At 40.0% G+C, this 24,728-nt stretch overlaps 1 protein-coding gene, 2 long non-coding RNA genes and 5 other non-coding genes across 8 annotated transcripts; 7 read left to right on the top strand and 1 right to left on the bottom strand.

Annotated features, from left to right (window-relative positions):
- The first annotated feature begins 453 nt into the window (after window positions 1-453).
- LOC141351221 (uncharacterized) lies at window positions 454-2,639 on the top strand. Its single transcript, XR_012359455.1, has 7 exons — window positions 454-611; window positions 837-879; window positions 1,073-1,124; window positions 1,344-1,413; window positions 2,077-2,119; window positions 2,307-2,358; window positions 2,534-2,639. It is a non-coding gene; the product is annotated as an uncharacterized lncRNA (long non-coding RNA).
- LOC129436985 (small nucleolar RNA SNORD49) lies at window positions 926-1,002 on the top strand. Its single transcript, XR_008642042.1, has one exon. It is a non-coding gene; the product is annotated as a small nucleolar RNA SNORD49 (small nucleolar RNA).
- Window positions 1,166-1,236, top strand: LOC129436983 (small nucleolar RNA R38). Its single transcript, XR_008642040.2, has one exon. It is a non-coding gene; the product is annotated as a small nucleolar RNA R38 (small nucleolar RNA).
- Window positions 1,928-2,003, top strand: LOC129436984 (small nucleolar RNA SNORD49). The gene has a single exon (XR_008642041.2). It is a non-coding gene; the product is annotated as a small nucleolar RNA SNORD49 (small nucleolar RNA).
- LOC129436986 (small nucleolar RNA SNORD49) lies at window positions 2,160-2,236 on the top strand. The gene has a single exon (XR_008642043.2). It is a non-coding gene; the product is annotated as a small nucleolar RNA SNORD49 (small nucleolar RNA).
- Window positions 2,396-2,465, top strand: LOC141351293 (small nucleolar RNA R38). The gene has a single exon (XR_012359504.1). It is a non-coding gene; the product is annotated as a small nucleolar RNA R38 (small nucleolar RNA).
- On the bottom strand, window positions 2,587-24,698 carry LOC129436762 (fas-binding factor 1 homolog). Its single transcript, XM_055195007.2, has 30 exons — window positions 24,306-24,698; window positions 23,918-23,945; window positions 23,794-23,844; window positions 23,636-23,711; window positions 23,299-23,359; window positions 22,931-22,981; window positions 21,441-21,567; window positions 21,278-21,358; window positions 21,078-21,122; window positions 20,862-20,987; window positions 20,672-20,792; window positions 20,453-20,598; window positions 20,274-20,370; window positions 19,752-20,171; window positions 19,604-19,666; window positions 19,456-19,508; window positions 18,213-18,313; window positions 17,846-17,965; window positions 17,419-17,519; window positions 14,021-14,227; window positions 13,743-13,850; window positions 13,507-13,646; window positions 13,292-13,410; window positions 12,947-13,069; window positions 8,166-8,351; window positions 7,852-8,028; window positions 7,633-7,770; window positions 4,203-4,308; window positions 4,021-4,124; window positions 2,587-2,741 (listed from the first exon to the last, which is right to left on the bottom strand). Exons 1-30 carry the CDS (start codon window positions 24,306-24,308, stop codon window positions 2,661-2,663), a joined length of 3,360 nt encoding a protein of 1,119 aa, XP_055050982.2. The 5' UTR covers window positions 24,309-24,698; the 3' UTR covers window positions 2,587-2,660.
- LOC129436795 (uncharacterized) lies at window positions 4,213-23,520 on the top strand. The gene is made up of 3 exons (XR_008641952.2): window positions 4,213-4,334; window positions 21,465-21,543; window positions 23,278-23,520. It is a non-coding gene; the product is annotated as an uncharacterized lncRNA (long non-coding RNA).
- Window positions 24,699-24,728: the final 30 nt, after the last annotated feature.

Below are 24,728 nucleotides of genomic sequence, written 5' to 3'. Positions count from 1 at the left end.
TTACTCTTTAATTAACAGAAACTAGTGCTGTCAAAACATTAATTATTAGATTTATCCCAATTGGTTGGCAAGGCAAATTAAATATTTATAGGAAGAGTTATTATTGGGATTGTTATGCAGAAAAATCTGTATGTAAATGTAAAATTCTGCATTTGTGTTGTGAAAATACAACACATGACTAAAAAAACAAACAAACAAAAAACACTTTCTAAAACTTGTTTGTTTAGAAAAAAAATTGTTTTCACAAAAAATATCTCTGACTTGAATTTCAACACAATAATTTAATCAATGAAAGTAGATAAGCAAATAACACATCAGAATAATATTAGAAATTTATATTACGAAAATTTTTAAAATATGTATTTATTTGTTATTATTTGAATTACTTTTATTTTGTAGATGCTTAACTTTCCCAGCGCGCAGACGTCAGATTGTCACGTGGGTTGTGACGCACGCAAGTATATAAAACCGCATGCGCGCCCTTCCTAGCTCTCTTTCTCAGCACGCGGCTGTTTGCGTGCATTGTTGAATAAAAAAATCTAATCAAATTATCGCATGATGTATAACACACGAGGGTCTGATCACGCAGCGTCCAGACCACCATGAGACATGTAAGTAAAGTGTTTGGCGACTTCCGTAAGTTAACGTTTTCGTAAAAAAAGATTCAGAATCTGTTGTGCAGAAATGGCGTGCCATGTGCTCGTGCAGTACAATCAACCATCCATAAATCCATACGTTTATTATTATTTTAACCTAATAAAGTATTGTGTAGATTATATTTATGCAATTACACAATTGTTAAATGCTACATTTGATGTTGAACTGTTTCTTTACAGGTGCTCTTCAAGATCTGCACGTGAACACTCGAGTGTTGATCAGGTAAACATCAGCTTAAGTTCTTGTTTTTTTTTTTAAAAAAACGCTTTCCAAGGATGAAAACGCTACATAGGAAGTGCCGTCTTATGCGATAACTGACGATAGCAAAGCAAAATTATTCTGAGGAAACTAAAGCAAAGCAAAGGCTTAACCTGTAACCATCAAACCTGTCTAACTTTAGCTTCTGTCCTTACAGATTGAAGTGAGACCTTCTGCTGGAGCTGTTCCGGGTGTTTGGTGATAAACTGGTACGTATGAGTCAATTCAATGTCCATAAAAAGGTTATTTTTGCAGCCTGTGATGAAAGAAGTTATCCCTGTCTGAAAATAATGTGTGGACCTATGGTAACCTGAGGCTTGTACAGATTATTCGTGTTTAATGTTTTAAATGACTTGTTCACTAATGGACTTATTTAATGCTTTTTAGGAATAAAGTACTCATTTTAATCGTCACTTGTCTTTTTGCAGGCTGGATGATATGAGTGATCTCGTGACCGCTTTACTCGCGCGAGTAAAAATGTTCACCGTTATTGAAGTGGTGAGTTGTATACTCTACTATCTTAAGCTTTTCTGGTACTTTTTGATTTCTTTTGAATTCAGACATATTTAAAGGCGGAGTCCACAATGTTTGAAAAACGCGTTGGAGAAGGAGACGGGCCGACTACCAAAACACACTTATAGCCAATCAAATCAAATCAAATGCCGGTTTGCGTATGTGTGGGGCGGGCCTATCAACAGAAGGTCCAGATTCTATTGGGGTAGGGGCGTGTTTGTTTAGGTGATTTCAAATATCAACATTGGCTTTCAAACATCATGGACTCCGCCTTTAAAGAGTTCACCCAAAAATGTTACAAGCCTGTATAAATTTATTTTCCAGTTAAACAGTTCGTGAGCACCATTCACTTGCATGGAATTTTTTACTACTATGGAAGTAAATGAGAAAAAAATTCGGGTGAACTATTTAAGGTAGAAAGTCCCTCTAATTCTGGCCCAAAAACCCCATACCCTACTTTAACCCCTTGCATATTATTCCCAATATGACATTGACTGTGTTCTGTGATGATAAACGCTATAGGAAGTGCCGTCTGATGCGAGAACTGACGATGGCAAAGCAAAATCATTCTGAGAAACACAATAATCTGCAGTGATTATGTACACAATTGTTAAATGCCACATCTGATGTTGAACTGTCTCTCTACAGGTGCTCTTCAAGATCTGCACGTGAACACTCGAGTGTTTATCAGGTAAATATCAGCTTAAGTTCTTCTGTGATTTAACAAAATTTCCAAGGATGAAAACGCTACATAGGAAGTGCCGTCTTATGCGATAACTGACGATAGCAAAGCAAAATTATTCTGAGGAATCTGAAGAAAAGCAAAGGCTTAACCTGTAACCATCAAACCTGTCTAACATTAGCTTCTGTCCTTACAGATTGAAGTGAGATCTTCCGCTGGAGCTGTTCGGGGTGTTTGGTGATAAACTGGTACGTATGACGGAGTCAGTTAAATGAAAAGGTTGTCACAGCCTGTGATGAAAGAAGTTATCCCTGTCTGAAAATAATGTGTGGACTTATGGTAACCTGAGGCTTGTAGAGATCATTCATGTGTTTATTGTTTTAAGTGACTTGTTCACTAATTGATTTATTTAATGCTTTTTAGGAATGAAGACACCCCACCGTGATGTGACAACAAATGGAAAGATGAGACAAAACTCAAATGCATGAATTTATTAAAGTATCAAAGTCATTTAATAAAGAGTATAAAACAATTTCTGATGTCCATGTGGTCATGTGTTTAAGATGGAGTTATATGAAGTTTTCTTCAAGGTCTGTAGGAAATATTGCTCCTCTTGTAAGAAGTCTCTGTCCTGTTAAAGACACAGTACATATGTTAGAATTTGTTTCAAATAAATGAGCACACGAGAATGTGATGCAGAATGCGTTCAACTATGACAGTAGCTACAAACTTTTGTAAACTAGGTTTCTTGTCTGGAACTGCTGTCAAATCGGTACAACCTTTCTATCATCTGATAGATGGTTACATTACAAAGAAATGTAATCTGAATCATTCTGCTCATTTGCATGCATTTGTAAATCTGCTAGTATCACTTGGTTCATTTTAAAAGTTTCTGTAAGGCACAAGGATCGGGTCACTTGGAGGTGTGAATATATAACATCGCCTAAAAACTAAAAGAATTGCAGGCATTTTACACGTGACCATGAATATTGCCCCATAAAGGCAAAAGACCTTAATCTGCTAGAGCAGGGGTGGACACTCCTGGTCCTGAGGGCCACAGCCCTGTGGAGTTTAGCTCCAACCCTAATCAAACCCAGCTAAAAAATCTAATTGAAGTCTTCAGGACTGTTTGGAAATTACATTCAGGTGTGTTCGATTAAGGTTGAAGCTAAACTCTGCAGGACTGTGGCCCTCGATGCCAAGGCAAGTCCTGTAGAGTTTAAATCCAACCCTGAAAAACCTCACATTTGTAAGGGTTGGGCTGTGTCCCAAATAGTCCCCATCCCCTAACTGATTACTCCCTACATTACTTCACTAATATAGTTAAGTCGAATGAGTGAACAAAACGAGAGTGAATTTGGACACTTGAGCTTGCCAGAAGTGCTAATAAAGTTTATATTCCCTTAAAGCAGGGGTGGGGAACACTGGGTCCTGGAGGGCCACTGTCCTGCACAGTTTAATTCCAACCCTAATCCACACCCCTGCTTAAAGGGACAGCACTTTTTTGGAAAATGCTCATTTTCCAGCTCCCCAGAGTTAAACATTTGATTTTTACCATTTTAAAGTCCATTCAGCTGATCTCCGGGTCTGGCGGTACCATTTTTAGCATTCATTGAATCTGATTTGACCATTAGCATTGCACAAAAAATAAGAGTTTCAATATTTTTTCTATTTAAAACTGACTCTTCTGAAGAAGTGGCATGTCCCTTTAAATAGTGCACTATTCAAGGGTATTTGGGGCTGTTTTGGACATAGCCTTAGTAATCTTGAAGACATTGATTAGCTTGTTCAGGTGTGTTTGATTAAGGTTGAATCTAAACTCTGCAGGACTGTGGTTCTCTTGGACCAAACTTGCCTACCCCTGCTTTAGCGAGTTAAAGTCTTTTGCCTGTGTAGGGCAGAATATGTACCTTCTCAGCCGTGTACTTTATGAGGGCGAGTTTGGCGTGTAGTTCACCAGGTTGAGGATTCACAGCAGATGTCAGGTGTGTGCTACTTAATACTGGAGAGAAATCTAACAAACACACACATAGAGAGATCATTAGTTATGTTTCAGTGATGTGAAGGTGAATGAACGATGATGATGATTTACCTGTGATTACAGGTGCTGTGTTGAGAGGAGTCACTGGAGGATTCAGTGGTAAACTCTGTCTCATTCTCTCTACGTCTCTGCGATGATCTGTCATTCTCAAACGCTCCTGAGAGAAAACACAGCGTGAACACAGTAAGTCTGATGATGATATCAATGAAAGAAAAGCTGTTGTAAGGGACAATCCTGCAGTACATCATAAACCAATCAAAATCTGCTTATATAGGTCAAGTCAGAGGGAAATTTTGTTCTGCACATTTCAGTCTTAACTGTTCAGATCCTCAAGTTTATTTGTTTATCTTGTAACATATATACAGTACCAGGGCTCCAAACTGCCACCAAATGGTCACATTTTGCCACCAAAATTTGAGAGTGTGCCACTGAATTTTACATCCAGTTGCACATGTGCGACCAGTAAATTTGACCTTTATTTGTGATGTTACACTGAATTTAAAAACAGCACATTGTACTTTCTGCAAATATCATTAAATGTATGTATTAGTTATACAGTGGAAATTAGTAGAAATGTGAATATTTGGTTAGCATGTTGATTAACAGTGTGTGCCCCTAAATTTTCTGGTTGTGCCCCTAAAATTTTCAGTTGGGGCCACCGTGCTCCTAGTGAAAAAAGTTAGTCTGGAGCCCTAAGTACATATTATTAAATTGTTTGTCATGATCTAATTTTTTTAATCTCTTGGAGAAACTGAATGTTTAAAAATTTGAAATTACTTTTGTAGACCAAAATACTTGTGCCAAACATATTAATCTCTTTCATTAGAAAAGTAACATTTTATTGGAGCTCAGAATAGATGTGGACACCTTTAAAGGGGACAGAAATTGAAAAAACATTTTCCCTTGTCTTTGTTGAATAATGGTAGTCTTCCCGCATTCACAAACATACAAAAAGTGCTAGACATGCTAAACATCTCAGTCTCATAGAAATTCCTCTTTTAGAAATGTCATCCAGAAAACGGCCCAATCTGAAAAACTGATGCTTATGACATCACAGGCATCTTACTGCCCCTCCACTTTAAAATAATTGGCTACATTTTCTGAGTGGCAGCAAAGTCAGCCAATCAGTAATGAGATTGCAAGTTAAGCCAGTAGGGGGAGCCAAATGGGTGCAAAACCACTTGTTTAAAATCCCCCACCCTAATAGAGCTATCTGAGGCTGTTTTCACATATACACTGTTTAGGTCAGCCCAAATGACGTGTCGCTCCGAGTACGGTGCGTTTGGGTCAGTGTGAACACAACAGCCGCACTCGGGTGCGCACTAAACGGCCGCTCCGGGACCGCTCTAAACAGGTGGTCTCGGAGCGGCTGTTGCCGAACTCTGGGGCGACCCACCTGTGGTGTGAACACTGCTGGACCTCGGGCCGAACCAAATACAGGAAGTTCTCCACATGTTTGAGCCACTGGGCTTCCGTTCCGTTGTGACGTGATCCGGGTGTTATATTGTGGGTTAACAACAAACAAGCCAATCCTGGTCCGTTGCATAGAGATTCGCTGTCTCCTTTACGTTTGAGCTGATGATTTTATAAATGCATAGCTGTCCTCCACACACAAATAGTGACATTACGGGCTTTTTAGCAAACGGCTCCGTGAGAAAGGCTTTAATAGAACAGCTATGCAACTTCACGTTAAAGCAAAGAAACTTCGCAAAGACGTGCATCGTTTATCTCCACATCTTGATAGCTGCGCTCTCCCTGTCAGGCTGGTTGTCGTGGAAACGTGGGGGTGGTCATGAGACGGTAAGAGCTGTCAGAGACCAATGACAGCGCTTACCGTTGTCACATGGTGTACGGTGCAGCATTTCGAGTAAAGTAAAATATATATATATATGTGAAAAATGATACAATGTATTTTGGTGCGCTCCGAGGCCGCACCACGGTGCGCACCAACATATGTGAAAACAACCTGAGAGAGGTTTTTAGGAAGCTTCTAAGGCATTACAGACCCAAACAAAAAATTTTTGTCTACATGTCACATCATAGAACAAGGATAAATACTCCGTTCAATCATTCTATGGCACCTTTAATATTCTGTAAAACTCATATCGGTGAGAACTGTAAAACCTTAGGAGGGTGTTTGATCAAATGCATAGAGTACAAATTTTACAAAAATTGTGGGGCGTACACACCAAACGCGAATTCAACGATATACGCGAGTAGATTACATACAAAGTCAATGCAAAGATGCAAACTTGTGCAGGGCGATGCGAATAACATGGATTGGAAGCGCGATTGCCACCAAAACACGCACTATTTGCCTCGAACGCGCCTCATTTGCGCATGATGAACATATTCAACTCAAGTGAAAAATTGGTATGACACAAAGTTAAATCCCACGTGTAATCTAGAGCTAGGAAAGCAATGCTTTGTGTTTGGTGTCTACGCAGCATTAGTCAAAACATAATTGAAGAGTTAAAAACCCTATAATGGGGCATACACACCAAACATGAATTCAACATTTTGCGCAAGTACATTACAGGGTGATACGAATGACACTAATTGGGTGGCGCGATTGCTGGGAAAACACGCGCTGTTCGCTCTAAGCGTGTCTTTGCGCAAGATGAAAATATTCAACTCAACCGAAAAATTCAGATGACACGAAGTTAAATCCCACAAGTAATCTAGAGCAAGAAACACGATGCTTTACGTTTGGTGTGTACGCAGCATTAGTCAGAAAATAATTGAAGAGTTCAGATGCAAAACCCTATAATAGGGTATACACACAAAACGTGAATTCAACGATTTGTGTGAGTAGATTAGGTACAAAGTCAATACGAATAAACGTGAACTTGCGAGGGGCGATGCGAATGACGTGAAAACACGTTATTTGCCTCAAATGCATCTTCGTGCAAGTTGAATAAATTTGCTTGTGAATGAGCAATTTGTTATCAGACTCTTTTAATGGATTTTGCCAACAAAACAGTTTTTTTTCTGAACAGCCCAAGGCCGGGATTAAGCAGATTTGAAGTGAAAACATTTGATGAATGTATAATACGTGCTGAGAGCATTCGGTTATTAACATTCTCATTTTTGACGGAGGTGGCCTTGAGCTAAATCCGCCTAATCCCGTCCTCAGGCAATTCAGAAATACCGTTTTTTTTAGGCAGAATCAATTAAGTGTCTGTTTAAACAATGCTCATTTACAAAAATTCATGCCAGATGCAGGTAGCGGGTTTTGCATTTGGATTCTTCATAAATACATTTTAAAGAGACACCTCACATATTCAAGCAATGTCCATCTATACCCATTTCCACCAAAGTGCATATTTTTGTTTTAACTCACCTGTATTGTTTGCGTGTGCACCAGATTGTGATGTAACAACAAAGCAATGCAAGTAGCATTCAAAGTGTTTTTTTTGTTAAATATCATATTGCTGGCTAAGAAAATCAATATAACATCATATCGTGTATTGTTTATAACCTGTTGTAAGCTTTGCTGTTGTTGGCGGAGTCTCTCCATCTGTGTGTGAATGTTGTGTAATCTGCTCTGGTGTTCGGTCTCCACCTGTCTGGCCTCTCGCAGCGCTCGCTCTCCCTCTTCAAAGCGTTCAGACGCCAGCTGTAAGACAAACTCTGTGTACTGTAGATCATGATCATATACATACAGACAGACTGCAATCATTCACGTGTAAGGTTTTACCTTACTGAAGCTCTCCACCTCCTGTGCTCGTGTTTTGAGTTGTAACGCAGTCGTGCTGAGTTTGTCTTTATCTCTCTCCAGCTCCTGTCTCAATTTCTCCAGACTGTCTCTCTCTTTCTGCAGCGATTCCTCTTTCTGTTTCAGCTCTCCAGCACGTAGTTTCAGCTCGGCCTGCTCCTGAGCACACAAAACATTTACGCTGTTTAAAAAGTGACACCTCTTAAGCATTTAAAGATTTTTTTCATCCCACTGTCACAGAAGTGTAAAGTACAGTATTGTAGTGTAAAGAGCGCCCTCTGATGGTGTGGTGTTACCTGTGCCATACTGATGATGGATCCCTCTCTGCTTGCGTCTCTCTCTAGGGCTCGACTGGCCTCTCTCTCCGCTCGTTCCTGTCGAATCTTCTCCTGCGCGTGAAAGCGACTCCACTCCCCTGCCAGTTTCCTGCGTTCCTCAGCACAGTGCTGCATCACAGACTGCTGTTCATCCAATAGAGCGCTCTGACAGAGAGAGAGAGACGGATAAACTATCCATGGTCTGAGCTGGTGCAATTGAGTGGAGGCAGGCACTAATGTGCATATTTACATAAAGATGGTTTAATAATAAGCATTGTATACATTATATAGTACACATTTGACACAATAACATTAGCTCAGTGTAGTTTTCGCTACGCTTTAGCTATTATTTAGACTAAAGTAATCTACTTCTTGTTTATTTAGCTTGGTATAAAAAATAAAGTTAAGTTTGTTCCACGAAATATGTTTGTTTATGTGGTTACTGCTGAAACTGTCTATATTGTTCGAGCTGGTGAGATTTAGCGGAGGTGAGGACTAACGCGCCCATTAGTATCTATAGGCTGAGCTGGTGTGATTCAGTGGAGGCGCAGACTAACGCGCGCATTTATATCTATGGTCAGAGTCTGTGCATTTCAGTTGAGGCGTGGACTAATGTGTGCATTTATATCTATGGTCAGAGTCTGTGCATTTCAGTTGAGGCGTGGACTTACGTGTGCATTTATATCTATGGTCGGAGTCTGTGCGATTCAGTTGAGGCGCGGACTAACGTGTGCATTTATATCTATGGTCGGAGTCTGTGCGATTCAGTTGAGGCGCGGACTAACGTGTGCATTTATATCTATGGTCGGAGTCTGTGCATTTCAGATGAGGCGTGGACTAACGTGTGCATTTATATCTATGGTCGGAGTCTGTGCGATTCAGTTGAGGCGCGGACTAACGTGTGCATTTATATCTATGGTCGGAGTCTGTGCGATTCAGTTGAGGCGTGGACTAACATGTGCATTTATATCTATGGTCGGAGTCTGCGATTCAGTTGAGGAATGGACTAACGCACGCATTTATATCTAGGGTCCAAGATGGTGCGATTCAGCGAAGGCAGGGACTAACAAGCATGTTTATACAGGGAACTACACTAACCTTTTCCACTGGTGGCACTTGCGCTACCAACTTTTTCAGTTACTGGCGCAAAAAATGATTTGGTCGCACATATTTTTTTCAAGTTATATTAAGGCGCTCTGGATAATAATGAACAATAATGAAACTGTATTGCATAAAGATATGCTTTTTATTTTACTTGCCATCTTTTAAACCACATGCCGCCTTGTTTTCTTAAACGTTGCAGTCAGTGTTTCACACAGATCTGAAATTTACTTGGTGGTGGTAGCCGGTGAAAAGGACAAGAACTAATAATGTGTGACACAACACAATACTTTGATTTATTGAAAATTAATATTAATTTCACATTATATTTCATCTAACCACCCCAAACTTTCTCTGCCATTAACAAAGCTGACACTGTTTGTCAAAGCACCACGAAAGCACTTACTGTTTTTGCACTGATATGAAGCAATTAGACCCCTTTTATCAAACTCAATATAATATAATACAATACTATGTATAGTATATTAATAGACAGTGCAGGTCTGTATATTATAAATGTGACTGATGTTATGACTGATGTTATAATGGTAATAATTTCTATTAGATAGGCACTTTTACTGCTTCTGCTCTATCTTTCTATTTCTCTCTTGCCGATTTAAAAAGCTTAATCCACTCATTATTTCAAATTTAAAAGTCTATTTGCTGTCCCGGTGACAGACTTTACATTGCTTTGCTCGTTCAGTGCAATTGGCTTGACATTAGCATTGCTTTTGGCTACAATCTCTGTCCAAACTTAATATGGATATGGTTTTAGAAAAGATATGGTTTATTAATAATAAGATTATTAAAAAAATGTTATAAAGAAAATGCAGCGCGTGGTCGTAACAAGAACCATCGCCATAGAAACCGAAGGCACGCTAAAACTGCACTCGAGCTTTAGCGCGGTAGCGCTCATGGCCGTTTTCCGATCGACTCGGGTTATAAACACAATATTTATCAGACTAGGGACCCAAAGTAATTAAACTAGGACCTAACCGGACCCGACAGACCATTTAAAATATAAACCCGGAACCACACGGGTCCCGCGTCCTCAGTGAAGAAAGACCTCTGCTCAAGTTCAGAAACACTGCGCTTGCGCTGCGTCGCACCTAATTCATTGAGAAACAGCTGAGCACGCAAACGCACACTGATAGGGAGAGACACGACGTGCTTTCACACAAAATGAAGCCAACGTGTTGAAGGCTCAGAGCACATTATAAAACGTATTCTTAAAATCCACATTTCTGTTTTAATAAATGCTCATAGTAAATCATAGCATATTGTCTAAAACATTAGGTAGCACATTTGCGACCCATTAAAAATTAGGGTCGCAACGGCAGTTCAAAAGGTCGCATATGCAACCATTTTGGTCGCAGTGTAGCTCCCTGTTATATCTATGGTGCGATTCAGTGGAGGGGCGGACTAATGCGTGCATCTGTATCTATGGTCAGAATTATATCTATGGTCGCTGGTGCGACTCAGCGAAGGCGGGGACTAATGTGCGCATTTAAGGCCCTGTCCCAAATGGCGCAATTCATGTGGACTTTCGGTCTCTTGGCCTTAAATTGCGCGTGCACACTTAGTCTACAAGTCCGTAGGGTGTCCCATCTGTCATTTTTACGCTTTGAAGTGTGCTCATCAACGCCTCCTTTGCCCCCTTGATGCGGTCTTCAGCGAAGCCCACACTGCAGCAGGCTTCGCGCACTTTACCAACCCAGAAGTACTTGCGAAAGAGCAATCAGACCAATCAGATGACGGAAGGGAGGAGTTCACGCTGACGGGCAACTTCTCTGCCTATTTCCGGTGTGACGCTCGAGTCTTTCCCAAAATACGACTCCGGTGCACCCACGACGTGGACTCGCATCAAGGGTCCCTAAAGTCTGGACTACATGATGTCATCAAAGGTTGGACTCTGAGGAGGACCAAAAGTCCGGAGTGTGCCATTTGGGACAGGGCCTAAATCTATGGTCCAAGATGGTGCGATTCAGCAGAGGCAGGGACTAATGCGCACATTTATATCTATGGTCTGATCCGGTGCGACTCATTGAAGGCAGGGACTAATGTGCACATTCATAGATCCACGTATACTTAATGAGGCAAGGTTGTAGAGTTACAACTAGGGATGCTCCGATCGATCGGCCACAGATCGGTATCGGCCGATAACGGCATTAAATGACTCGATCGGCCCTCGTTAAATTTGCCGATCTCGTGAACCGATCTTTCTGTTTACTTTTGTCATCATATGGCTCCTCAATGCGGCTGCAGTTAGAGACCATTTTTACGCAGTGAGAGCATTTTTATAACCCGTGGCTGATGAGCGACGAGCAGATTTGCATTTCTCTCTTTGCCTTTACAGAGATATGTGTATTTTTTATGAGAACGCGGTCCGGTCCTAACAGCGCGACCCGTCTTCACATCCCCATCAAACAGCGTATACAACACATATCTATTGTGGACAATTGCATCCTCATGTCAAAAGTTTATTATTTGCATGCGTTTTAAAGTTTTGAGCGTTTAAACTTTAATTTTCCTCACAGCTGCTCTCGTCTGCATACACCCGCCTCGCGCACACACAGCAGCCTGTCATCAGTGCACGTGAACAGAGCGATCTCTGTCAAGTCTTAAAGCTACAGTAACCTAATTCATCTCTCAATAAAATCACTCTCTGCTCTTCACTAAAGAACTGTTGTACTTCATACGAATGCGTGTATATTTAATTCATACAGTAAAGACTGTGAAGTGTTTTCATTAGATTTTACAGACATACGCCTTTTTAAAGGCATATTAAATTTCTCTTTGCAGAAGAAATATTTGTTGTGCTAATTTATTTGATTCTCTATTAAAACAATAATATACCTAATTACTGCAAGTAATATAACAAAGGCAACATCTGTGGTTTTACTTCATCTAGAAAAAAAGTTAAAAGTTACAGTCATCAAAGAGCTTGCATATCAGCTTGAAAAATCGGTATCGGCATTGGTATCGGCCGATCACGAAGACAACAAATCTGTGATCGGTATCGGCCTGCAAAAATCCTTATCGGAGCATCCCTAGTTACAACCTATTTTAAAGCATGAATAAATTATTAGCACAAGAAACAACTTTTACATATGCTGTTTAAATGCTCAAAGATAAGTTAAAATTATCGAATATGGGAAACTTTAAAGCAACACTATGTAGTTTTTTTACCTTTAAATAATGTCTCTAAAATTATTTCAGTGATAGAACAACTTTTAACTGGACAAATTGTACTGTTGCTGCAACCTGAGCAGCCTCCTAGCTGCTACAAGCACACTCTGAAAGTGGCGGTGGAGGGTAGGAAACACAGCCCTGCCCCTCCCCCTGCCTGCAAAAGAGTGTCTGATACCAGGCACTGTTGCGCTTTTCAACCACATGGGGGAGCTGTAAGTCATTTTTACATGGAAACTACATAGTGTTGCTTTAAGTCTGATTTCCCAGGAAGTGTCAATTTTTTTACAAAAGCAAAGATTTGCATGTAAAATAACCTGCAATTATATATTTTAAACTAAGGTGTATATAAAGCGGCAGAAGTACTCCAAGTGCTCCAGATCAGTTACCTTTCGAGGTTTTATTCCAGATAGGATGCTCCCTATGATAGGATAGACAATTCCCTAAGTAGACAGGAGACAGCGACTCACCTTTGCTCTTTCCAGCTCATCTCTCTCCATACTGAAGTGTTGCATCATGGTCCGTCTCTCTTCCTCGAGTGCTCGTAGAGCTGATTCAGCTTTGGCTTGCTCTGCTGTGACCCGCCAACGCTCCTGAACACACACACACAGACTTTACTCTAAACCTCTACATCAGCATAATGTCCGCTATATCACACACACAAAGCTGCCAAACTCTTTCTCCATCTCACAAGCACTTCAAAAGATTTACATTCATGATATTCACATTATATCAGCCGGTTCAGAGAAGCCCACCCCAGACTGGCCAGAATAATGTGCAATATTCGATGAGATTTGTGCTTTGTAGTTCCAGACCTTCTCCAGTTGTCTCTGCTGCTCAGCGAGTTGTGTGTCCATCTTAGTGATGACCTCTTTGAGCCGTGACCTCTCCTCTGTCATCTCTCTCTGCTGCTGACTCAATCGATCCTGAAGCACTGACATCACAACACATCCAGCTGAATCTCACTGACCTTACAGCAAATATTTATTGCTTCACTGTATACAGTGTTTACAGTATTTAGTTGTGATACCTCTGAGCTGTTCGTCTCTCTGTCTCGCTCCGAGCTCCAAACCCTGAGCCGTGTTTTCGTGTGTGCTCTCCACACGAGACGACAGATCGCCCAGCCTGCGGGAGAACTGCTCCATCTGTTCAATGACCACCGTCAGAGACCTACAAACCCCGGAAGACCACACGGTTACCTTCATCAGAGTCACACAGAGCTCACGATCACTGTGTGTGAATCTCTCACGATGTGAGATACAGCACCTGGTCTGTGATGTTGCGCTGGTAACAGCATCGATTTCCTCATCCTTCAGTTTCTTCAGACGCTGAATCTGATCTTCATGATCTCTCTTCATCTCCAGGATTGACTTCCTGAGACACGAATTAATTAAATGATCATAAAGCATCGGTTCTGAACTCTACTGAGAGAATCCTGTCAAATGGCTGTGTGGTTAAATTGTAGTTTTACTGCGTCTGCGAGTATTATTTCTCTGTGAGTAATCCACACAGGATTGAGGTTTTTCGTGTGTAATGTACGTCACCTCTGCAGTTCTCGCAGTCTCTCCACCTCTCGGTCTCTGTCCTGTTGACATTGTGCCAGTCTGCGCTGGTGCTGTGCCTGCAGCTCTGCCCGTTCCTGCTCCACCATGCGCGTGACAGCTGCCAGTCTCTCCATCAGGTCCTCGTTCTCCTGCCGAGCCCGCAGCTCTCGCTGAGCGACCGATTCCTCCAGGAGCTTCACACGAGCTCTGAGAGGTGACGACAACATGTGAAACATTGTGTGTGTGTGTAGTGCGTGTTATCTGTGTGTGTATGTTGTTTCTGTGGTGTTTGTGTGTTTTATCTGATAGAAAGTGCATTGTGTGTGTTACCTGTGTGTGTCTGTTTTATTTAGCAGTGTGTTATGTTTGTAACCAGTATGTGTTGTGTTGTTGGTGTTACCTGTATGTGTGTTTGTATTATCTGACAGTAAGGGTGTTGTGTGTGTTACCCATGTGTGTGGTGTGTTGTTTGCGTTACCTGTATGTATGTTGTGTAGTTTCTGTGGTGTGTGTTTTATCTGACAGTATGTGTGTAACCTCTATGTGTTGTGTTGTTTGTGATGTGTGTTTGTTTTATCTGACAGTAAGTGTGTTGTGTTGTTTGCGTTACCTGTATGTATGTTGTGTAGTTTCTGTGGTGTGTGTTTTATCTGACAGTATGTGTGTAACCTCTATGTGTTGTGTTGTTTGTGATGTGTGTTTGTTTTATCTGGCAGTAAGTGTGTTTTGTGTGTAACCTGTATGTACCGTGTTGTTCGTAATGTGTGTGTTTGTTTTATCTTACAGTAAGTGTGTTATGTGTGTAACCTGTATTTGTTGTGTTTGTATTATCTGACAGTAAGTGTGTTGTGTTGTTTGTCTCACCTGTGTGTATGTTGTGTAGATTCTGTGGTATGTGTTTTATCTGGCAGTATGTGTATTATGTGTGTAACCTGTATGTATTGTGTTGTTCGTGGTGTGTGTGTGTGTGTGTGTGTGTGTTTGTTTTATCTGACAGTAAGTGTGTTGTTTGTGTTACCTGTGTGTAGTTTCTGTGGTATGTATTTTATCTGACAGTAAGTGTGTTATGTGTGTAACTTGTATTTGTTGTGTTGTGTGTTTGTTTTATCTGGAGGTAAGTGTGTTGTGATGTTTGTTTTACCTGTGTGTATGTTGTGTAGTTTCTGTGGTATGTGTTTTATCTTACAGTAAGTGTGTCGTGTGTGTGTGTAACCTCATTGTGTTGTGTTGTTTGTGTGGTGTGTGTTTGTTTTATCTGACAGTAAGTGTGTTGTGTTGTTTGTGTTACCTGTGTGTATGTTGTGTAGTTTCTGTGGTGTGTTTTATCTGGCAGTAAGTGTGTTGTGTGTGTAATCTGTATGTGTTGTGTTGTTTGTGATGTGTGTTTGTTTTATCTGACAGTAAGTGTGTTGTGTTGTTTGTGTTACCTGTGTGTATGTTGTGTAGTTTATGTGGTATGTGTTTTATCTTACAGTAAGTGTGTTATGTGTGTAACCTGTATGTACTGTGTTGTTCGTAATGTGTGTGTTTGTTTTATCTTACAGTAAGTGTGTTATGTGTGTAACCTGTATTTGTTGTGTTTGTATTATCTGACAGTAAGTGTGTTGTGTTGTTTGTCTGACCTGTGTGTATGTTGTGTAGATTCTGTGGTATGTGTTTTATCTGGCAGTAAGTGTGTTATGTGTGTAACCCAGGGCCGGAGTGGGACTCATTTTCAGCCCTGGAGTTTCATGCCTTAGACCAGCCCACTTTAGTTCACGACTGACTATTAAAATAATATCTTTAAACCCTCAGTAGTATAAGTCTGCAGTAGTGCACTGTTCTCTGCAGCCTTGCAATTCACTGTATTTTTCAAATATATAATTTCATATTCCGTGCAAATGCAGTAAACAATTATAATTTTTGCCATAATCATGCAGCCCTACCATAAGACCATAATATTACTAAAGTAAACTTATTCAAAAACTAAAGGAAACAAATGTGTTTGTGTTTTCCTCTATTTCTATTTCTAAAAAATGGTGAGTCTTGAGATTAACTGTTGGGTTGATAACGTTTGGAAACCCCTGATATACAATACACAAGCAAGATTTATCAAGTATGCATTGGAAACAAATGGAAAAAATCTGTATCTTTTTTTTAGTACTTAGATCATGTCTATTGCTAAATAACGTAGGCCTATTGTGTTAAAAAAACATCATGGATATACTTTTGAAACTACTTTTTTCAAATAAACTAATGAGTTTTGCATCAAATAGATTTTTGTTCCTCTTGCAATAAACGATGAATAATGACTATTCATAGAGAATTCATCTATGACTTGGATAAAAAATACGTTTTGTAAATTCTTTTCCTTTTAGAGGCCAGCCCGTTTGTATTAAGACGCGCTCAAGTTTATTTAAAATATAATAGACGCGCGGCCGGACGCGCTCAAGTTTATTAAAAATATAGACGCGCGGCCGGCAAGCGCACTAAAAAGACGCGCTCAAGTTCATTTAAAATATAATAGACGCGCGGCCGGACGCGCTCAAGTTTATTAAAAATATAGACGCGCGGCCGGCAAGCGCACTCAAAAGACGCGCTCAAGTTTATTTAAAATATAATAGACGCGCGGCCGGCAAGTGCACTCAAAAGACGCGCTCAAGTTTATTTAAAATATAATAGACGTGCGGCCGGCAAGCGCACTCAAAAGACGCGCTCAAGTTTATTTTAAATATAGACGCACGGCCGGCAAGCGCACTCAATATAGACGCGTCTGAAACAAAACTCGTGTTCAAGTAAGCGCTTTGAAAACCAGAAGACAGCGGCACGTCCTGCGTTTCCCATGCGTTTTAGATGTCAATGAACCCTAATGCAAGAATTCTTCCAATAAGTGGTCGGGACTCGGGACACAATCAACTTGTGCATAAAGCGGCGAGGACATCTCTCACCCGCAAATACGCAACATCCCGGTGGCATGACAACACCGGCCCTCGTGGGCAAAAAAAAACAGACCAGCCCACCAGGAATCCTCCCGGTTCTCCCTATGGCCAATCCGGGCCTGGTGTAACCTGTATGTATTGTGTTGTTCGTGGTGTGTGTGTGTGTGTGTGTGTGTTTGTTTTATCTGACAGTAAGTGTGTTGTGTTGTTTGTGTTACCTGCGTGTATGTTGTGTAGTTTCTGTGGTGTGTTTTATCTGGCAGTAAGTGTGTTGTGTGTGTAACCTGTATGTGTTGTGTTGTTTGTGATGTGTGTTTGTTTTATCTGACAGTAAGTGTGTTGTGTTGTTTGTGTTACCTGTGTGTAGTTTCTGTGGTATGTATTTTATCTGACAGTAAGTGTGTTATGTGTGTAACTTGTATTTGTTGTGTTGTGTGTTTGTTTTATCTAGAGTTAAGTGTGTTGTGTTGTTTGCGTTACCTGTGTGTATTGTCCATGATGAGTGTGTCTTGTTTGTGTCTCTCTTGAATACTCTCTAACAGCATGTGTTTCTGATCTCTCTCCAGCTGTAAACTCCTCACCTGAACACACAGATATGAAACATGTAGAGGTCATAAATGATGTTGCTCACTGTTTGAAACTCTGAACATAAATCATCTAACTTGTATGTGAATGCACGGATCAGTCAAAGTAATATTTAAATTGTACCCACACACTGTCTGCATGAACAATTTTTAGGTGGAAGAAGAGTTTAGAGTGACCATTTATAATACACATTTAATTCATTTGTGTCTTTTTATTATATTAACAAAGTTGCAACAATCTATATGCTATTCAAAGTGTGTGTATTATCATTAATCAAGTTAAAATCACTGTAAGGCATGTGTCATAAACTGTGTGTGTGTACCTGTCCCTCCAGCTGTATGATTCGTGTCTGCAGTGATGTTATGATGTCTCCAGATGTCTCATCTGTGTCTCTTCTGTTTCTCTGCTGTGAGCTCAAACCCCACAGCTGAGACTGAGCCAACTACACACATACAATACAGCAAGTATTAAACATTATATCATGTTGTATCAGTGTTCTAGTTGAGTCAAACTTGAGTCTGAATCAAGACTAACACCAGAGATTGAGTGTCAAGACATCCAGCTTAATCTGGACTCAGACTCTACACTCGATTTTTGGTCTTGGACTCAAGTTTGACTCGGCTACAACACTTTGTTGTATGGGTGTACATGTATGTGTGTGTGTATGTGTGTGTATGTGTATGTGTCACCTGTTGCTGTATCAGCAGATGTTGAAGATTATCTGCAGGTAAAGTTGTTTGAGTTTGACTCAGGGGTACAGCGACATCTGCAGGTGATTTCTGCTGAAACACTGAAACATCACTTTACATTAAACTCACACATGAACACATTCACATCTCTGACCTGTATGCAGAAAAATATTAGTGGATGGATCTCAGAAAAGTCACAGGTTCACATAATAAATCTCTGCTCTACGTCTACACCAGTATATATACTGTGAGTACCTACACCAGACTGCTGGTGATGCTATAGTTGTCATGTTAGACGCTTCTGCTCAGCAACACAGGGTTCAAATTCCCTTATTTTTCCCTGACTAAAAAGCAGAATTTCCTGGATGATGTAGTGTACATTGCGAGTCTATAAAAATTTAGCTTAATTGCGTGAAATGAATAAACAGTCCCAATAAACATCTGTTTAAATTGTAATCAGCGGAGGCTTGGACCTGGTATTCCTTAAGTCAAAAGTTAACAAGAGGTTACATTTTGATAAATAGAAACTAAAATTTAAAGCAACAAACAAAAATCCCTGATATTCCATGGATAAAAAGTTTCCTGACTTTCAATGTCTGGAAAAGACCTTTTACAATTCTAGGATATTCCAGAAATTGCAAGACCCTTGGGAACCCTGGCAAAAGTGCAGGGGTCTTATTTATAAAACTGTTCATAGGATCCTTACTAAAAGTCTACGTACGCACAAAAGCCAAAAATGGTGTGCTCCAAAATATATTAAGACTTATAAAACAAAGCAATGTCCCCTTTATAAATCACAGATCACCTGATCCCAGCTGGCAAGCCCATTCTCCCATTAAGTTAGTTTTTTTTTTAAAGAAAACTGGCGTATGCATGTTTCGAGCCCCGTTTTGTGCGTGTGCACGCTTTTTATGAGTCTGAAGGGTGTGTTTTATACCCCATAAGTCAAATGACTGCATTACCACAGGTCAAGTAAATTCTGTTTGGGATGAACTCTACTATACAGTGGTTGGGGGTGAAACTGGTTACCCTTACTATTAAACAGGAAGGGTAACCTGAGACTTGATGCAAGCTGAAATATTTCTAGTATGATGAACACAAATATTTTCTCCATGTCAGACAGTACAAAAAAATCTATGAATTAAATAGATAAAAAATAAATTTTGGGACCCACTGAGCATGCAACATTCAGTAAAAATATATGTATGAAATCAGAAGTAAAATGAAAGAGTTATCACTGTACCAGGTTTATGTTGATCTTCCCTGCTTGTGTTGGAGATGCCAGAAGAATCCATGCTAAGAAATACACACACAAGTTATTTTATTACAGCCTTTTACAACAAAACAACACACAAGTTTTATTTTTATTGCGTACACCAGGGTTTGTGTACCTGGGCTCTTGGTTTGAGACAGGACGTTCATCTGGTCGTCTGCGTGAGATATCTTGCTTAGAGCTGAAAACACGACTTCATCAGTTTGTGACGGTCACAGATCAATACTGTAGGGTAAGGAGATTCATTTTGGATTGAATATTTTCACCTGATGATTGTGTTTGGTTTAACATCCTCCCTTGATGAACCTTCTTGTTTTATCTCCCTCTCTTCTGATTGGCTGATTAACTGTGTTTTTTTACGACTCAGTGCTCCAGAGAGCCAATCATCTTCCTCGTCCTCCTCTTTCTTCTCTTGTCTCCTGTTGGTTTGAGGAGAGGAGGGTACGGCTGCTGGTTCTGCCGTCTTTGTATCAGGCGTATCTTGGCTAGAAGGTTTTTTTAAGGGAGATGCTGGTGGTTTCAGGGTCTCTGAGGGGATTTGTTTGGGCTCCTCCTTCATCTTTGGTTCCTCCTCCTCCTCCTGTTTTAGACCAAGCCAATCTGATTTGGGACGGGCGGCTCGTGTGGATGTGGAGGATTTGGGTTTGTGTTCAGGAGAGTGAGCGCTCACGTCTTCAGTCGAGAATCTGAAACGATTCAAATTTTTGTTAAATGAAGAAATTTATAGGAGATCCACATCTAAAACATTAAATCTCAAAGACTGTAGTGGCAGTTTTATGTCCATTGACCTGACAGATTGTCTTCTGGACTGACGTCCCTCAGGTGTGGAGGCCATCGTTGGCTGGTAAGAGCCAAACGTCACGTCCTCCTCGTCCAACAGAGAGACTAGAGAAACAGGACAAACTTTAATTTGGGAGTTTCAATTTAGAGGTGGCACAAAGACAGCTAAAGTCCAGTGTGATGTCACCTTTCACTGCTGAAGGTTTCTCTGTCTGGTTTTCAGGCACTCGAGTCTCTTTCTTCTCTCCTGTGACGGGTCTCTCCAGAAGACGAGGTGATGTTCCTCTGCCTAAAATCTCATCCAGTCTTGTACGGGCTCTCTGAGGACCTTCACTGTTTATTGAGGAGAGAGATCTGTTACTTAAAATCTTTTAACATGAACAACCCATTGAACATTTGTCTGTACCTCTCTTTTTTCTGTATCAGTCCATTTCCTTGTGTTTTGGGTGTCTCTTCAAAGCCCAGAGCATCCATTAGGTCATCTTCTTCGTCAAACATCAGATCGTTCTTCCGTTTCGCACCAGCAGCTGAAGTATAAACGCGTATTAAAGAGGAAATCATCCTTCAGCTTTATCTACTGATGTTGTATTTCTCACCTGTCTCTGTTTTGTGGGACACAGCGGGTGAGGAAGAGGAGGTCGCCTCAGTTTTATTTGTCTTTTTCTGCCCCTGCTTGGGCTCCAAGTCATTCAGCAGATCATCTAAGGAATTGTCGATGTTATCTGTGTCACATAGAAATCAATCAACATGTTTAACTTAATATTTTTCAAGGAGTTGCTTCTGTAGGTTCCTGAACTGTACAGTTTTGATACCTTTATCAGGAGGAGGCTCATCAAGACCTCCACCTTCATCATCATCTGAACCATATGCAGCATGAGAATGGAGCAAATAAAAATTATTTCTCAATACTAACTAAATAAATAACTTTAATGTTTAATCATAAAGCTATCAAACATGGACCACACATCAAACAATAAAGTTAAACAGCATGTTTCATCCGATTTTTACTTACCAAGGAAGCTGAACTTCTTGTAACTTCTTGTTGTGGATGCTGGGGCAGAACTGGGCTTCTTCTCCTCAGGAACCATTTTGTCTGCAAACATATCTTCAATGTTTTACAAACTTATACATAAAAGTCATATCATTTGTTAAGGCTTTTTAAAACAATCACTTACCTGAGGTTTTGTTCTTGTCTCCAGGTTTGGAAAGTTCTTCTGCTCTTCCCGAGTCTTTCCTCTGAACGGGAGCTGAACTTGGTTTCTTCTTGGAGCTAAACAGGTCAGCGTCCATGTCATCTATGTTCTGTAGTAAACAAAATTAAAAGTGATCAGAATTATATCTGCTTTCATCAAATGTGAAACGTGTGATATGTAAACATTTTTAAATGTTTGTAAATATTTTTAAATAGGGCTGCCTAATAAAAAGTCGCAACTAATAGGTTGCAGAATAAAAAAATTGTTTACATAATATGTGTGGGTGCACTGTGTATATATAAGTACCATGGGGCAACCTTACGGTCTTTTTCTTGAAGCTAGCACAGAAATGACTTAAACTAAAATTCATCTGTAGACCTCCATGTTAAAATTAACTTTTCAGCAGAAATAAATATTTACAGACTGGTACAAAAAGTGGTTTTGGTCTATATAGCTAATTTGGCGCTTCATAACAACTGTGAGGGGGTGAATGTTTTTGTAACTCATCAGTTTAAATTATATTACAAGGGTGCACTGAATTTACGTTTTTGTGACCATGCGCACAGCAACGTGATGTGGATGCGTAACGTTGAATGAGAAAATACGAGTTAAGGTTGTGCGCTCAATCTGCACAGACTGCTTAAACTTCGGCAGCAAATAAGGTGACTAACGTTATACATTGTAAAACATAACAATAGCTGGATTGAATTTCATTTACTGCGACCCTGTGTCACAGACCCCCCTCACCCCTCATTTTCAGAAACTCATCGGATGTAGACGAATTACAAGAATGACCTATTTTGGATCAAAAACGGCAAATTTCGCCGAAAGGTGACAAGTTTGCACCCCTGAAATTAAGCTTTAAAGTTGTGCATAAGTAAGGGCGTGGCCACTTGAGTGACGGGTGAACTTCCACTACTGTCACTATCGTTGAGCTAGGCGCGCGTAGTTTCAGCAACCAGCCATCTTAGCTCCACCCATATTCCTCCGCTTTACCCATTTTTGGTTATCTGCAAGTGAAGCAATGCCAAGATGGTGACGGCAGGCACCACCAACTATTGGCTTCCAAAGAGCTCTTCACAAACCTACGGGTTACGTCACGAACACTACGTCCATATTTTTATAGTCTATAGCTGTGTTTTCATTACCATTTAAATTGCACAAATTGCGAATTGAAAATGTGGTTTTGGTTAGAGATGGGGTTTGGGTTACAAGGATGTCTGAAATTTAACAAAGTCGTTCTAACCCAAACCCCAAGCGATAATGTTAAAAAAATGAATAAAAAATGAGAAAACAATACATAAAATGACATGAAAATGAAAGTCATGCTAAGGACATGAACAACTATTTAAAGAAATTTGTGCCGAGTAACACAAAAAGCAGAAAATCATGTCCATGAACACGAATAAATAAATCAAATATTTTGTGACTATACCATGACTTGCCTTGAGATGGGGTTAGCATATATTTACCTTCATACTGTCCAGTAAAGCAGCAGGATCAGCTTCAGATACATCAGAACCCTGAGAAACAGCCAATCATAATTACATTACATCATACTTGAACAGAAGACAGCCAATCACAATACACAGAGACACTAAATCAGATTTCAATCAATCAAAATCTACTTATACAGCCCTTTTTACAATGTTACATTGTTTCAAAGCAGCTTTTTACTTGACACTTCATCATATGTGAGGCAAATCACAGTCTGGTTTTTAGTTTAATGACTTATTTATCAGACCAGTTTATCAAGAAAGTCAAAGTGTAATAACTTTTTTATAAAGGTGAATGAATGAATCATTTTCTTTCCCTACAGGTTTTGTATAGCGTTTCTCACCTCATCTGTATTCACAACCTCTTCAGCCAGTTTAGTGAAGAAATCATCATCTAACATCGACCTGAAACACAACACACACAGTTATGATAAGAGCTGTGATTGAGAAATCCTGAAGATGTTTTAGCTCTGTTAACTGCCTCACTTCATCTCTCAGACTGCTGGTGTTTATGAAGATGCTTTATGACAAAGTCTATTTGTGTTAATACATGTTGTCCAACACAAGCTACATGCGTATTAGATTAAAACCTGACTGAAGGTCAAAGCAAGTGTTTCCCATGAATGATGTGGTCACTATTAACTAATCAACATTCAGCTGCATGTGTACAGTAGCACTTACCTCTTCCCACTGCGTGATGCGAGGATGCCTGCAGGTCTGCTGGATCCGGCAGTTGGAGATCGGACCTTGACCGGGCCTGTTGAACACAGAAACTTACTTTAAAATAATTCAGCATATTTAAGAAGAACTGACATTTATATCCAGAAAGAGACTCATACCATCATCATTATCATCTCCCAGAAGATCTCCTAACACATCATCTATAGAGCCTGAGAGAAAGACACAATTACAGTTCATTCAATAAAATACTAGCATTAGAGATATATTTAGTACAAGACTTACCTCGAAGCCCCTTTTTCTGTTTTGAACTCTGCAAAAGATGAATATGATCAAACTTCAATTTATCAGACTTTAAAATAACAACGTTATGCATGCTAAATAGCAATAACAATGTATAACTGCACACTGTTCCCCAAAACAAGTAAGTACTAATAATACATACTAACCTGCACATTACTTATTACATGTTTATGTCAACTGGGCTACGATTTAGTTTAAGGACACAATTGATCAATCATAAATTAACCTTTCAGCTAACTTACCAACCCATTACTGTAAATTATTACTTGCTTTGTATGCATTATGTTACAGTGTGTGCTTCATTTTGTTATTGATCTGTATTATGCCCTTGTATGTTATAGTTGATAAAAACAAGGAAATATATTTTTACCATGTCACACAGTCCTCAAATCTGTGCGCGTCCGCGTAACCAATGGAAACCGGCACAAAAACCGAAACATGCACGAGCTCGTCGAGACCCCGATCAGCTGATCGTCAATAAAATCCTAATCTTAAACCATAAGGGATTCGGATTTTCATTTTGGATATGAACTTAATCATAGAACCAATCTGAGGATTCGGATGGAAAACAACAAGCTCGTTCTGGCTGTGTTCTGGACGAACACTTTCTTGATGATTCAAACCTCGCGAATATCTGCACACTGTACTGTTGAATAAAGCGACACTTTAAGTTAAGAGAAATAAACAAAACACTTATTTAATTTACAGTATTTTGCGCTGCGGTGCTTATGTTTGCCCTCTACAGGTTTGAAATCCATTGAGCCCCTGACGTGCTTCCTGTTTACAACACGGA

Source organism: Misgurnus anguillicaudatus, chromosome 19, assembly GCF_027580225.2.
Source record: "Misgurnus anguillicaudatus chromosome 19, ASM2758022v2, whole genome shotgun sequence".
Classification (NCBI taxonomy): Eukaryota; Metazoa; Chordata; class Actinopteri; order Cypriniformes; family Cobitidae; genus Misgurnus; species Misgurnus anguillicaudatus.
The sequence above is the reverse complement of the archived record's forward strand: the minus strand, read 5'-3'. Positions and strand labels throughout refer to the sequence as shown.

Bases quoted from the DNA above. Each gene is read 5' to 3' on its own strand.
- LOC129436762 (XM_055195007.2), bottom strand. The intron at 20,371-20,452 runs GTGACATCACAC...CTGTTTCTCTAG, and splicing joins GAAACCTTCAGCAGTGAAAG to TCTCTCTGTTGGACGAGGAG. The intron at 20,172-20,273 runs GTCAATGGACAT...GAATCGTTTCAG, and splicing joins TCCAGAAGACAATCTGTCAG to ATTCTCGACTGAAGACGTGA.